This window comes from Patagioenas fasciata, chromosome 7 (genome assembly GCF_037038585.1).
Source record: "Patagioenas fasciata isolate bPatFas1 chromosome 7, bPatFas1.hap1, whole genome shotgun sequence".
NCBI classification, from domain to species: domain Eukaryota; kingdom Metazoa; phylum Chordata; class Aves; order Columbiformes; family Columbidae; genus Patagioenas; species Patagioenas fasciata.
This window is the reverse complement of record NC_092526.1, coordinates 36,207,056-36,220,592: the sequence shown is the minus strand read 5'-3', so window position 1 is coordinate 36,220,592 and position 13,537 is coordinate 36,207,056. Positions and strand designations below refer to the sequence as shown.

Sequence of the window (13,537 nt, the reverse complement as noted above, 5' to 3'; positions counted from 1 at the left end):
TAGCAGTGACCTGTAAAGATAAAATAAGCCCCGTAAATCAGCAGCGCAACATCTTTCCTTCCTTGCCGCGTCACCAGCCTGCTTAGCTGGTGTGGGGTCTTTATTTGTTGTTGTTTTAAGCACCCAAGTGAAAAGAAACCACTCCTAAAACCCCACTTAACCCATCCCAGCTGCAGAAAAAAACCCACGTAGGCAGGAGGAGCTATGCGATGGGACTCCAGGCAAGCTACAGCCTGTCCCCGCAGCGCCCAGCCAGGCTTTGTGGGGAATGAACCCCCCTTCTCCCAGTCCTGGAGAACAGCCAGCCCCTCACCTAATTAAAGCGTGTGGCCGCTTGCAGGCAGCAAAGCCAGCAGATGGAGCACAGAGGCTCCAGCACCTCCAGGGCTGAGCCCCCACCACCGGACCAGCACCCCATTTTCAGGGATATGAAAACTGGAGGAGCTCCCAGGGTTGCACTGGTACCTGGCCGACCATGACTCCTCTCCATCACTTGCTTGGCCAGAGCAGCGATATGGCTGCAGGGTAAAGATTAAACCCAGATTTTGTTCTTTAAATTGGTTTTTGCTAGAGGAGGTTGCTTTGCACCCATCTTTTTAGGGATATCGGAGCATAACAGGATGGGGGGAGTAGCAAGGAAGGGACAAAGGCTTGTGTGGCTTGCAGGGGAAATGCTCACCGGCCCCTCTGCAAGGAAGGGAGGGCAGGAGAAAGCCCGGAAGGGGCCATGGGGAAAGCAGAGGAAGGGCTTAAAAGATTAAAATGGGACAATGTTATCAGCAGGCAGCTGCCCCATGCCTCCATGTCACGTATACAGGGGGCTCTGACTGCCGGCCCTGGCTGCACGGCACCCACCAACACCTGGTGGTACTCACGGCAGTACCACCCTTTGGATGTTTGGGAGACATACAGTGGCACCGGCTGCACCCCTGAACCAAGCATGGGCAGTGAAGCATCTCCAGGAACACTTGGAAGCAAACTGGGGTCATCAAGAGATTCAACAGCAACAGGGCAACAAAAAGATGAAATAGCAAAATGAAATAAATGGGAAATATTTTTACTCCCTACCCAAGTAAACTGGTTTTTACTGGTGTTCATGCAACTGTGGTTCATCAGTCCTAATCACACCAGCAACACCCTGAGGCCAAAGAGATGCTGGTAGCTTAACAGCAACTCCTGCACAGCAACTGCTTGCACAGCCCAGGGGTTGGGCATGTACTGGGAGACCCAAGTGCTGTGGTGCAGGGATGTACTGGGAGACCCATTTCCACCAAGAGAGTCAGATTTACAGTGACACAGCCTGTCCCGAGGTCCCAGCGTGATCATGGTGGAGATGTTGCAGCCTGGCCACAGAGCATCCCCCCAGTGCACTCCCCAAAGAAGGGCTGGTGTCGGTGCAGGGACAGGGATGTTTCACCATTGACTCCCCAATCTGCTGGCTAGCCAAAACATCCATGAGCCTGTTTCATTGCCCGTTCCCCAAACTTCCCGGCCATTGGACCAAAGCCAAGCAGTGGGAGCTGCCGGCAGAGCCCAGGGCTCCCCCTGCCCGGCCGGTCTGGGGATGGAGTGGGACCCCGCCAACTTTCACCTTACACCACTGCATTAATCCTGTTGCTAGGACACCCACGGGTGAAGAAATACAACACTTGACGGATTAGCGTCTAGACTGGCTGACCTTTCCCTACGCTCGTGAGGTGGAACCAGGGCAAAAATTGGGCGCCGTTGGCTAAAAGGAGGGATTTTTGTAAAGTTGTATTTTTTTTTTTACATGGGAGCCAGAGAGGGATGGACATCACTGTTGCTGAAAGAGTCATTTCACTACCTGCTGCCGGAGAGGGATGTGCAGATGAGGGACTAACCTGCTGCCAAGCCCAGGCTTTGCCCAGCAACCCCGTGGACAAAAGAGCCTTTCATGAGAGGGGACGATGTCAACTCCGCAATTAGCAGGGGAAAAGAAAAAAGAGCCGAAAGAAGATTATTACCTCCAGCAGTTGCCTCTGGGGGCCCCTCTCAAATGGTTTTGTTAACTCTTTCCACTGAGCGCAAGGAAAAGGTGGGGAAGGAGCAACCAACGTCGGCAGCAGCTGGTGGTTGGCTGGACCCGGGGGCTATATCGGCCTCGCAGGATGCCACGAGAGACCTGTCCCCTCGGGTGCTGTTGGGGCAGGCTGGCAGTGAGCGATGTCTCTGCCTCTGAGCTCCAACATTGGATCAGACCCAGTGGGAACCAGGACCACACTCCCACATCCCGGCTGGGAGGGGACCACTCCGTCTCCAGCCTGGCCCTGTAAGAGTCCCTGCAAGATCAAACGCTGACCTTGGCGAGTGGCATCCTCACTCAAGCCATCAAGCAGCTGCAGGGGATGCCATGTGCTGAACCCCTTCTGCCTCCTGCCCTGCTGAGCACAGCAATGGAGAGAGCCGGCCCCAGCCCACCAGGTACCGTGCATGGATGAGATGCTGGGACACCGGGATCCCCTCTGCCTTTGTGGCCCAATGTGTCTGTCTCCCCACCAAAAAGATGAGATAGCTTGTTAAAATAAAACCCCACATGTTTTTATCAGATGATGCCCTTTCATCTGGTGGGAAGAGGTTAGAAACCTCCGTCAGGGCATTTTATCTCTTCCCAATGACAAAACCTAAAACCCACAATTTTACCTTTCACCACCCTCCTCGAGGAAATCTGAGACAGGTCACCCAGGGGAGAGCGTTTGTCCTGACAGTGCCACTGTCCCCTACACCAGGGGTATTGCCTGATGCAAGCTGTCCCTGCAAAAAGCCACCCAGAGAGCAAATCCCCAACCTGGCCCCCAGTGGCTTTGGCAGGCAAGAGGCCAGACTGAGTGGGGTCACAGGATGGGGACATACAGGGACAGCTCACCCTTCTGCCAGGAGTGGCCCTGTGATCGCTGCTTTCCAGGCTCACTGCAGGGCTGCAGCACTTGCTCCTGAGGAGCCAGCATTTAACAGCAAGCCCCAGGCACAGAGGTCCCTGAAACAGCTGCAGAAATAATATCTGCTTAATCAAGTCCTACATTAAAAGCCAAAACCCCACACGTGCTGCTGTGATGTACCTTCCTCCATTCACAGAGTCAGGGATTTTCTCACATCTCTCAATATTCAAGAGGATTTTGTACTGACTGAAACTGCAGATCTCTTCCATGCCACCTCCCGTTCATCAGTGCCTTCTCCAAGCACTGGCTCTCAGCAAGATGAGGCACATGGTCCCAGAGGGCAGCAGCACTGATGCCACATGAACACTGGTACCCAGGGATGAGAAGTGTGGTTGGAAGTCAGGAGAGCCGGTCAGAGCATCCCAAGACAGCAGAGAAGGGATGAAGCAACGGAGAGATGTGAAGCTCAGCACTGGCCCCTTCCATCCATCACAAAAGATGTTACATAGCCTGGAAGGATGACGGCCATGCCGTGAGCTACTCACCACGGCTCTGGGGAGAGAAACCCCATTCATGATGCAGCGGGAGGTCATCTCCTTACAAAACACAGGTCCTCCTGGCTCTGAGAGCATTCATCCCCTCCCCAGGGCAAATGACCCAGTGCTCAACAGTAGAGCATGAGTCATCTCGTGAGTGAGGCAAGCCATTATTAATCACCACCATGCGCTAACAAATGCTGGATTGAAGACTTACAGTCTTGGCACGTGAGCAAATAGCCACTACAAGCCTTTTGCCCGTTTCAGGACCCCGCTAGGGAGATGTTGGCATCACAGAGAGGGTAACAAAAGGTGTCTTGGGCTCTGTGCCACCTGTGGGTCACAAGTGTGGGCACATCCACTCCCCTTGCCATAGCAGAGCCCCCCGCCCAAAGGCTACGGGTACCCCATCCCTGGGGGTGATGTGAAGAGTGTGTAGGTATCCGAGCGGGGCTCCCCAGGAGGGAGCAAGGAGATGATCCCATGCTGGGGTTTGAAAAGGAACCTCAGGAGTGGCTGAGATCAGGCTGGCCATGTGAGTCCAGGGTCTCCGGCTGTTCCCAGTCCCCTGTCAAGGTTTCCCCAAGATGAAGGTCCTGCCCCTCTGAAGAGCAGTTCAGGGCGAGAGAGGAAGAAATGAGCCAAAAAGTTGCCTTCACACTCAAGGGAGGTAGTTGAGAGCAAGACAAGACACTGTTTCACGTTCACCCTAACACAGTCATGGGTGCCTTGTTATCCTGACTTGCATGCATCACCTCCCCAGCCTGGACCACTGGTGCTTAGGAAAGGGGTCCACGTCACCCCTTTCCTGTGGAGACCCTGTCAATCCTACTGCTGGTAGACACAGCAGAACATGCAGCGCCCCTGTACCACCCATCTCACCAGACATATAGGTCCCACAATGGCAGCAGGGACATCTTCCCAACTTCCAGCAACCCCTCACCCTCCCTGATCTCGCACCACCACCAATTTAATAAATGACAGCCTATTGTAAGCAAGAACAAACACAGAGCCCCTGATCCAGCAGCAGCAGCCTGGGACCCACCAGCAGAAGTGATGGCCAAGGTCTCATGTACCCATCAAAACCCATCCTTGACCTGCCTCCCCAGGTGATACACCCCAGCACAGTGCTGGGAATGCTGCTGGGACAGAGGGAAATCAGACAGGACCCAGGCCACCATCCATCCACAGCATGGGCGCAGCCAGCGAGCACTGCCAGCTTATCTGGGGTTATCGAAAAGGTGCCGTTTATCCAAAAGTCAACAATCCTTCACTCAATTAAGTTACAGACTAACGAGGAGAGTGGTAAAAAAAATAATTTGTTTGACTACAGCGTTTACTGGAGGAGAGGAGGGTGCCTTACTTGGAGATAGCCTCAGGGGCCATTGAGCTGATGGAGATTTATGCTAGCAGCAACAGTGGGAAGAGCACAGGAATGGTGATGCCAGGCTGGCGAGTTGCAGAAGCCAAGTGTCCCGGCTGCTGTTCCCACCCCAGGTTGTTCAGGCAGCCTCCCACAAACTGGGGACAGGGTCAGAGGAACAGTCAGATCTTCCAGTCCCTCGGGAGGAGGAAACCAGCAGATTGAGCTTGGGAATAAAATAAAAATACAATAAAATCCCACTAATGACCTATTTCCATCTTAGAAAAGGGTTGGGACACAATGCCAAAAAAAGCAATAAAAATTCCACAAAAGCAACCTTTTCAACTGCAAACCAGCAGACACGGGATGTTCCGGACCAGATGTTGCTCACTGAGAAAGTCCCCAGTGCCGAGGATGCTCCTGCCAAACAGTGCTGCCGGTCAGAGCTGGGAGCACAGCAAGTCTCTGGAGCCCTGTCCCGGAGCAGCCCTGGGGTGGGAGAAGCTTTGGTTTGCATGAACCACCCCTTCACCCCTAAAGGGTTTATTAACTGTGCTCACATCTCAAGGCCATTGAGGTTTTTTGGTCCACTGTCCACTCTTGCATGTGCCCGCAGGGAAAGAAATTGAGTAGAGAGACAGAGAACACACTGAACGACAGCAAGATACTCAATCGTGCAGGCAGAGCTGGCAAATGCACCTGGAACCAGTGAGGAAACCCATCAGCTGTGCCGCCAAGCTGCCACGCACCCCACAGGCAGTCCTGCTCCCAGGGACCAGGAGGGATGCAGGACATCAGGCTTCAACATCACAAGACACCCAACAGCCTTCTCTTTAATGAAGGTTCCTCTCTCCTTCATAGCAGAGCCAGACTTTCCAAGAACAGGTGATGGCCTCATGAGTGTCTGAGCATTTCTGCATTAGTCCAAATCCAGATGAACAGCATCCACGGTGTATCAGCCACGAGTTTCCTGGGTTATGCTGGTTCTGCCACACCACGTTCTTCCCTCTCTGCTCTTTGCTCGCTTACACGCAATATGAACTATTCTTGCCCTCAAGCCCACTCCAGCTCTTCCCACACCCACAGCCTCCATTCTCACGTTTCCCTCAGTGGCTCCAAATCCACATTAAGGCAATGTCGGAAGCCCCCATTAGCTGTACAAATGTTCAAACCATTTTCTAATCCCATTCAGCTCCTTGCTTCAATTACATCTTTGGCAACAAGCTCTCTAGGCTAATCAAGTCCTACATTAAAGCCAAACACACACACATGCTGCTACCACATACTCTCCTCCAACCACAAAGTCAGGGACTTTTCTCCCACTCCCTGATATTCAAGGGGATTTAGTACCAGCCAACACTATTGCAGGTTTCTTCTCCACTACCTCCCACCCATCAGCACCTCCCCCGAACACCAGTGGGACAGGACACATCTTCCCAGAGGGCAGCAGCACCACTGCTCCACATACATTGCTACCCAAGGGATCAGGAACGTGGCTAGAGGACAGGAGAGCATGTGAGAACACCCAGTGATGGAGCGAAGTGGAGGCCAGCACTGGCCTCCCCATCGGTTGCAGAAGATGCTGCCTCCAGGGTGCATACACAGCCAGAGAGATGTGCAGGACACTCTTGGAAAGGATTCACCTCCAACACTTTCTCAAATGTCATCAGATAGGCTAGAAGATTGCTAAAATGCTTTATTAATCCCATACCTCTGGACTGCTGATATACATCCGATATTCAATCCCAGATGTCTCCTTCAGTGCTTTGAACTCTCTACTGAAATACCAAAATTAATTCTTTTCTTGGTAAACTATCAGAGTTTGGAAGAGACACAGCACACTCACTGGGATTGTTATTTCAGGGCTTAAAGCATCATCCCTCGCAATCACCGCAGACCAGAACGGTGCAGGAAAGAAGCCAGCGCCAGGCATGCCCAACAACAGGAGGACCAGCAAGGTGCAGGGAAGCCCTCACTGGCAAAGCTGAGCAGCAGTCCCGCCAGCCCCCCAGGAACAGTTTGCACAGCTCCATCTCTCCTCCCTCTCCTTCTCTCCACGTATCCTCCCAGAGACATCACCCTCTGCAAAGCAGTCCCAAGCTCAGAGCGTCTCTCCAGGCAGGGAAACTGGAGTAACCTGGAATCCCCAGCACAAGCAAGAAACCTGTTAGAACGCGTCCAGAGGAGGGCATGATGATCCAAAGACTGGAGCATCTCTCCTGTGAAGACAGGCTGAGAGATTTGGGGTTGTTCAGTCTGGAGAAGAGAAGACCCTAGGGAGACCTTACGGCCTTTCGATACATAAAGGGAGCTCATAAGAAAGGTGAAGAGACAGACTTTTTAGCAAGGCCTGTAGTGACATAACATGAGGCAATGGTTTTAAACAAAGATGGTAGGTTTAAATTGGACATAAAGAAATTTTTTTTTTTTATGATGAGGGTGGTGAGACTCAGGAACAGGATGCCCAGAGAAACCATGGATATCCCATCAATGAAATTGTTCTGGACAGGGTTTTGAGCAACCTGATCTTATACAAGATGTCCTTGTCCGTGGGGGTGGACTAGGTGATCTTCAAAGGTCCCTTCCAACGCAAACTATTCTGTTATTCTATGATAAAACAAGAGTGGGTAAATTAGTAAGACTGCGAGACACCTTGGGCTTGCATTGAAGAGCAGGTTGCTCAATGTGCCTGGGAGCTTCCCCCTAGAGCCACTGCAACAAGCCCCAGATGTGCTGGAGGACAAAACAGTGGCATCCCATTGCACCAGCTGTGGTGAGAACAGTTCTCTCTCACTATCCCGAAGGACTGGTGACAGACCTCAGCTCCACCAGACACCCTTGGGGCTGCCCAGGAGGCTGCTTTTCAAACAGTGGTGGCCGTGGCAGCCATGTACCCAGGTCCTCAGGAGGCTCCATGCTCATGGGAGGATGTAGCTTCGAACTGGTCCTCACCCCTCATGCTTACTCCCTGCTCCACATGCTCCTGCCTCCTTAAAAAGAAGCAGCAACATCCCCTCACTAGAGAAAAGACTGTTTCTCAGCAACACAGTTATCAGCCTGGGGTTTTTTAAGCCTTGTGATAGCACTTAAAATGGGATTGCAAAATGTGTTCCTCCATCCTCCCCAAGTGCTCGGGTTTGCTATTTAACAGCATCAAAATTGTATTGACATGAACACTGCAAGAAGAGGTTATTGCAGCTACAAGCCAAAAGCAATGTCACAAAGAGGCTGCTATTCAGAGCAGAAACTCCACTTCTCCGGGATCTGGTAGTGTGTGTGCAGGATCGTCCAGAGGTCATAGGGAAAAGCAGCTCGGCTCTCCATCCTCCCAGGGACAGACACCAGTGGGGAGCTCCCAGGTACCCACAGCCACACAAGGCCAGGAGAGACTTAGACTGAGCTCCCTTTCCCCACAAGGAAACCCAAAATCACATCAGATTTCTGCACGAACGATCCTGTGGATGGACTGAGTCCAGGTACAGAGCTGCAGACCACTGAAAAAATGAGGAAAAGGGCTTGAATACATTGCTTGCACTGAAGGAAATGAAGAAAATTCCTGCCTGGGAGCACAGTGACTATGCAGGACCACACAGTCTCTTTTTAAACTGACTTTCCAGCCCCAGAGCGTCACCTGAGCGGGGCTGCTTCACCTTGGGATGGGATCCATCTGCCAGGGGATGGACCAGGAGCATCCAGGAGGGAGACGTGCACAGGCTTGGTTCCTTCCAGCTACCAGCAGCCCAGGGCAGCTCTTGCTCCCCACCAGCTCCCACACAGAGAGTGGCAGCCCAGATAAGGTTTTGCAAACAGAGTGCTGCCAGCTGATAAGGAGGTGAGTCCACAGAGCCTCCTAAGCACAGCATCCTCCCCAGTACTCCAGCCCATCCCAGGGGCCTCAGCAGCCAAATGGTGCTGTCGGAGCTGAGAGGTGCCAACTATCCCCAAGCCGAACCCATGCAGGTAGGTGCTGTCCACAGTCCTTTCTCCTAGTCTTTAGAATGAAATTCTTAAAATAATGTTTGTGAAAGCTCTGATCCACCTGTCAGAAATCCCCAGGCACCAATGCCAAAGCAGTTATGTCACAGGCTGTAAATTGCTTTGCATGGCACCTGTTACATCTTTGAAGGCACGTGCTTGCAAAGAATCCCAGCCACTGAGACCACCAGGCCACTGAAGATAGAAATAAAACCAAGCATGAGCCTCTATGCCATCAGCAAGCAGCTCCAGCACCTGCTATATTTAAGAGAGGGAGGAGGCAGCTCAGCTTCCCAGGTGCTGCCTGCATTATCATCATCACCAGCTGAGACCTTGATGTACCAGCCCATCCCCGCCCCAAATTGACACAGAGAAACTCAATGCAAGATAAAATTAATTAAGTCAGGCAACCCTGGCCGGTTTGGGAATCCCCTAAGGGTGGGGATGCCCCATCTCTGGGGACCTCTTCCAGGGATGTCCCCTGCTCCTGGGAATGGGGATTTCCCCCACATCTGACACAGCCCAAGATGCTGTCCTCTGCACTGGGGACACCCACAGCCCTACACATGCCCCAGTTCCCCCATGCTCTCAGGACTGGTCCCACAGCATCCCCGTCCCTGATGTAGCTACGTGCCCTTGCTGAGGAATCCCAGAGATCTGGTGATAGGAGGTAAAACCAGCTCCAGACAGCTAAGCCCCCAAATTTGCGAGGCAGGCAGATAAACACAAAGGTTATCTCCATGCCAAGATGGCCTTCAGAGCAAACATTCCCCAGGAGCCATCACAAAGGAGGGCTGACAGAACAGGCCCTGCTGTCCTTGGACACTGAACCAAGGGAAGGAAAGAAAAAAAATGAAAGAAAGAAGAAAAGCCACACCAAGCCCTCTTGCAAATTCTTCTAAAACCCGATTCGCAGCCTGTATTTGGGAGACGGCCAAGTCAGCTGGGTGAAACGGGTGACCGGCGCCGCCGATGCTCCCCTGATGTTTAACCCCTCCGCATGCCACACGAAACCTCCTTGGGGTCCCTCAGTGTGGCTGTTCAAAGGTGGAGGGATGCTGCTTCAGCTCAGGAAAGAATCCTGGTCAGCCCTGCATACCCCGTGCCATTCTAGGAGCCGGGATGCTGGTGACGAGGGGTGGGAAGGGCACAAATAGCTCTGAGTAACCTCTGTTAAACCAGCTCCCAGCCCTCCAGCTCCGTTCAGCCATTCTGGATGGTCTCCAGGGACTTAAAATACTCAATTCAGGATTTCACAGGGGAATGATGTTCCCATCTCTGAAGACCTCCAAGGGGAGCTTTGTTCCCACAGTCCCTGAGGAAGCACCCACGCCACAAAAAACAGCGTCACAAACCCAGCCCGGGGCACTTCCAGAGCTGCTCTAAGTGTTCCCAGACACACTCTGTGAATGCTGGGCATCCCCACTGCCCAGGCCCCTCTCTCCCCTCCACAACATGACCCAGCCACCAGCAGAGCCAGCCTCCGCGCAGCCGTGCCTGAGCTGTTCCTAGATGACGCAAAGCCTTGCTCCAGTAAATAATCCACTGATTTCACGGCCCAGCGCCTGCCCAATTTCCAGCTCGCCTGTACCTGGGGCAGCCACTTCCCAACACATCTTGCCCAGCCTGTGATGCCAGAGAGGGGCACGAGCCATGCCTCGTAATATGCTGGCAAGCTGACAACACTCAGAGCAAGCAGAAGACAACCAGAGCATCACCACAGAGAAAACCTACCCTCACCCAGTTTTGGATCAATGCTTACAGCTCAGCAGCTTTGGCAATGGGGTTCCTGGGCCACAAGCAGGGTCAGGGGCTCCCTGTGTCAGCCACGAGCGTCTCTCTTTGCTGCCTCACACTGGGCACGCATCCAGAGACCGGCTGCAAGAGGAGGAGGGCTTTTGACCAGCCTGGCAGCCGGGAGGAAGCTTCCCCGGCGGGGAGGTAAAGTTCACTAGGAAAACCAACAGCTCATGCACTCAGGCAGTGGGAGAACCGGCTCATGAGCCTGATGGGGAAAGAAGGGCTGGGAAGCTGAGTCAGCAACGAATTGCCCTCTGCACGAGGCACAAGTGGCTTGAGAGCGAGATGAACAGGTTGTTTCACGGAGTCCCAAAGTCAGAGGAAAGCCGGCAAGTGGCGTAGGAGGTGTTGCATCCCCAAGGCACGCGCCCGAGGCTTCCTACGGCTCACAAAGTTTCCAAGGACATGCAGTCACAGGGAGGACTTCTGCAGGCGCAGTGCAAACCGCTAACACATGGAGCATGGCCACTTTGGGGCAACGCCATCTGGTTCATCCCACAACTAGAACAGACCAGACAAACCGCTCTCACCCCAGTAAAGCCCCTGAGCACAGTGCAGACAGGCGCCTCTCTCAAGGGTTGCCTGGCACAGCGTCTTCCCAGCATCCTTCTCCAGTGCTCCGTTGACGAGATGGGGCACATGAGACCCCAACTCTGCTACCCTCAGCAGCCACAAGGGACATGGCCATTGAAAGAGGGTGTGAGAGGAAACCTGCTCCATCATCCTTCTCTTTGGGGACCATGGACTGGGTGCAACATTTGGCCCGAGGGAAGATGCAACCCCACACATGCCGTGGAGCAGGGCTCCGTTCACAGTGTATCCCAAGGGACAGAGGGATTCAGGACGGGGTCCGGCACCCCTGGCACGGTAGCAGGGACACCCCTCCCCAGCAACCCGCACACATTACCCGGCTCCTGGGAAGCAGCGGGGACCAGCAGGACAAAGAGCCCAAGCAGCAGCTGCCGCGGGGGGCACCTGTGGGAAGGGAAGAGCAAAGTGTTATCCAAACCTTCCGCCGGTTCCGGGCTGACCCCCGCAGCCCCAGGGCACTCCGGCGGCTCGGAAATCCCCACGGTACCGGTGCCTCCGGGGTCCCGACACCATACCAGCACCCTCCAGCCTCAGCAGCACCGGTTCATTGGAGTCTCGTTAAAACTTAGCCCCGGTGGCCCGGCGGTCCCCACGGTACTGGTGCGGGTACACCGGTGCTCCCCAGCCCAGCCAGCTCCGTTATTCTGCCGGTACCGATGCCCCCGGCGTCCCGCCACAGTACTCCGGTGGCCCCAGCCCCGCCGGCTTCGGTGTTGCCGCGGAACCGGTGCCCCCCAGCCCCAGCGGCTCCGTGGTCTCTGTCCCTGTCAGTCCCGGCGGCTCCGAGGTCCCGGTCGCCCCAGCCCCGCGGCCCCCTCGCTCACCTTGGGCGCATGGTGCCCGCTCGGTGCCGGCAGAGCGGCTCGGCTCGGCGCGGCCGGGGGGCGGGGAGGGGAAGGGAGGGACGGGGAGATGAGGGGAGGGGCGGCCCGGCCCGGGCTGGCGGCGGAGCGGGCGGGGGCTCAGCCCGCCCCCAGCCCCCGGGTTTGCACCTCCGCTGGGCTCCTGCAGCCGGGAGGGATTCGGGGACACCCCCTGGTGCGTCCGGGCTCTGCGCCAGCCTCAGCGTAGCCGTTGTGCGGGGGAACACGGCCCGGCTCCCCGAGGAGCATCTCCTCCCAAAGGAGGATCCTCTTCCCGGGGCGCCGGGGAGCACCCTCGGCCCCAAAGGGCACCGGCAGCCTGGAGCTTTGCCTGCTCCACCAAGCCCATGGGTTTCAGCTGGCAAGCCAGGTCAGGTCTCAAAGGAGGGGGTGAATCAGCGAGCTGAGCTCGTTTCTCTTTCCTCTACCTATCTGAGCCCCAGGGGCACCAGGAAAGGGTGCTCCCACCTGGGCACCCCATGCCCTCCTCTCCTGGCCATTCCCTACCCCAATAGCCTCTCACTCCTCCCTGCTGTATGTGGAGGGTTTGGGAACCCCACGAGTGCTCTTTGCCACTCTGTTCATGCAATGAACCTGGCACCCTAGCAGGGTGGGGGATTTGGAGGTGCCTAGACACCATCCCAGGAAAGCCCTTGCCAGAGGGCTGGAGTTCCTCACCCTTCCTGTGCAGGGAAAGGAGTTAAAGCTGGTGCTGCTGCCCGCTTCCACCTCCTCCCCTTACCCCAGCTTTCATCTGCCTCCAGCCCCAGTGCCGCAGAGGGCAGGATAATCCCCACGAAACCTGCCACACCCTGCTTTGTCTTCCGCAGCAATTTTAGTGCCCCGCGGCAGCAAGCTTCTGAAATCCAAGCCCTGGAAACTTCCAGGGGATCTAGAAGTGATTCACTGATGGCAGAGGCGGTGTTTAGTCTGAGCCACAGTTTGGATCTAGCAGAATAAACCATGACATCCAGCTGCTCGGCTCTGCTTTCGCAGAGGTGCACGCTATCACTATCCGTCTTTTAGCTATAAATCTTTTAACCGCGCCTTGCATCACAGAGCCAAAGGCAGGCAGCCCCTCGGCAGGATCCCAGTCTGGGGGCAATGAATAAACACTGAAGCCGCCTTTTGTTTGGGTGCAGAATGATTTCACGCGGTCAGGACTGTTAAATTTATGCTTTCCTGGCTGGATGCTGTGCGTGATTTACCGCCCCTTTCTTCTCCCACAGCTGGATTCCTTTCCTCCAGGTAGACTCTGATGTGCATTGCCAGAGTACCTGAGCTGCACAAAAGGCAACACGTGGCAGCCCTGAGTCACCGGGCTGCCATTTCAGGCAGGGTTTTCGGAGGGGTGGATGAGCTGCAGGAGGAGTCGCGATCTTGCTGGGCCTGGAGAGCACGAAGCAAGTGGGAGGAGAGTCCTGGGGCAAGGATGGTGCTTGGAAAAAAATCTCCTTGAAAACAGAAAACGATCCTTCCCGATAGTGGCGGCCTCTTCAAAGCGAGCCGGCT

General features: G+C 54.8%; 1 protein-coding gene across 2 annotated transcripts in view; it reads right to left on the bottom strand.

The window, feature by feature from the left end:
- The window catches only part of COL18A1 (collagen type XVIII alpha 1 chain), a 39,577-nt gene extending 27,221 nt beyond the window's left edge, over window positions 1-12,356 (bottom strand). The window contains exons 1-2 of one of the 2 annotated variants that reach the window (XM_065841445.2): window positions 11,987-12,356; window positions 11,479-11,546 (exon numbers count right to left, since the gene is read on the bottom strand). In XM_065841445.2, coding sequence (XP_065697517.1) covers window positions 11,479-11,546; window positions 11,987-11,997 — 79 coding nt within the window. In that variant the 5' untranslated portion in view covers window positions 11,998-12,356. Of the gene's footprint in view, window positions 1-11,478; window positions 11,547-11,649; window positions 11,691-11,986 lie in introns of those variants that run through there. The other variant, XM_071811372.1, reaches the window with a different exon arrangement.
- Window positions 12,357-13,537: the final 1,181 nt, after the last annotated feature.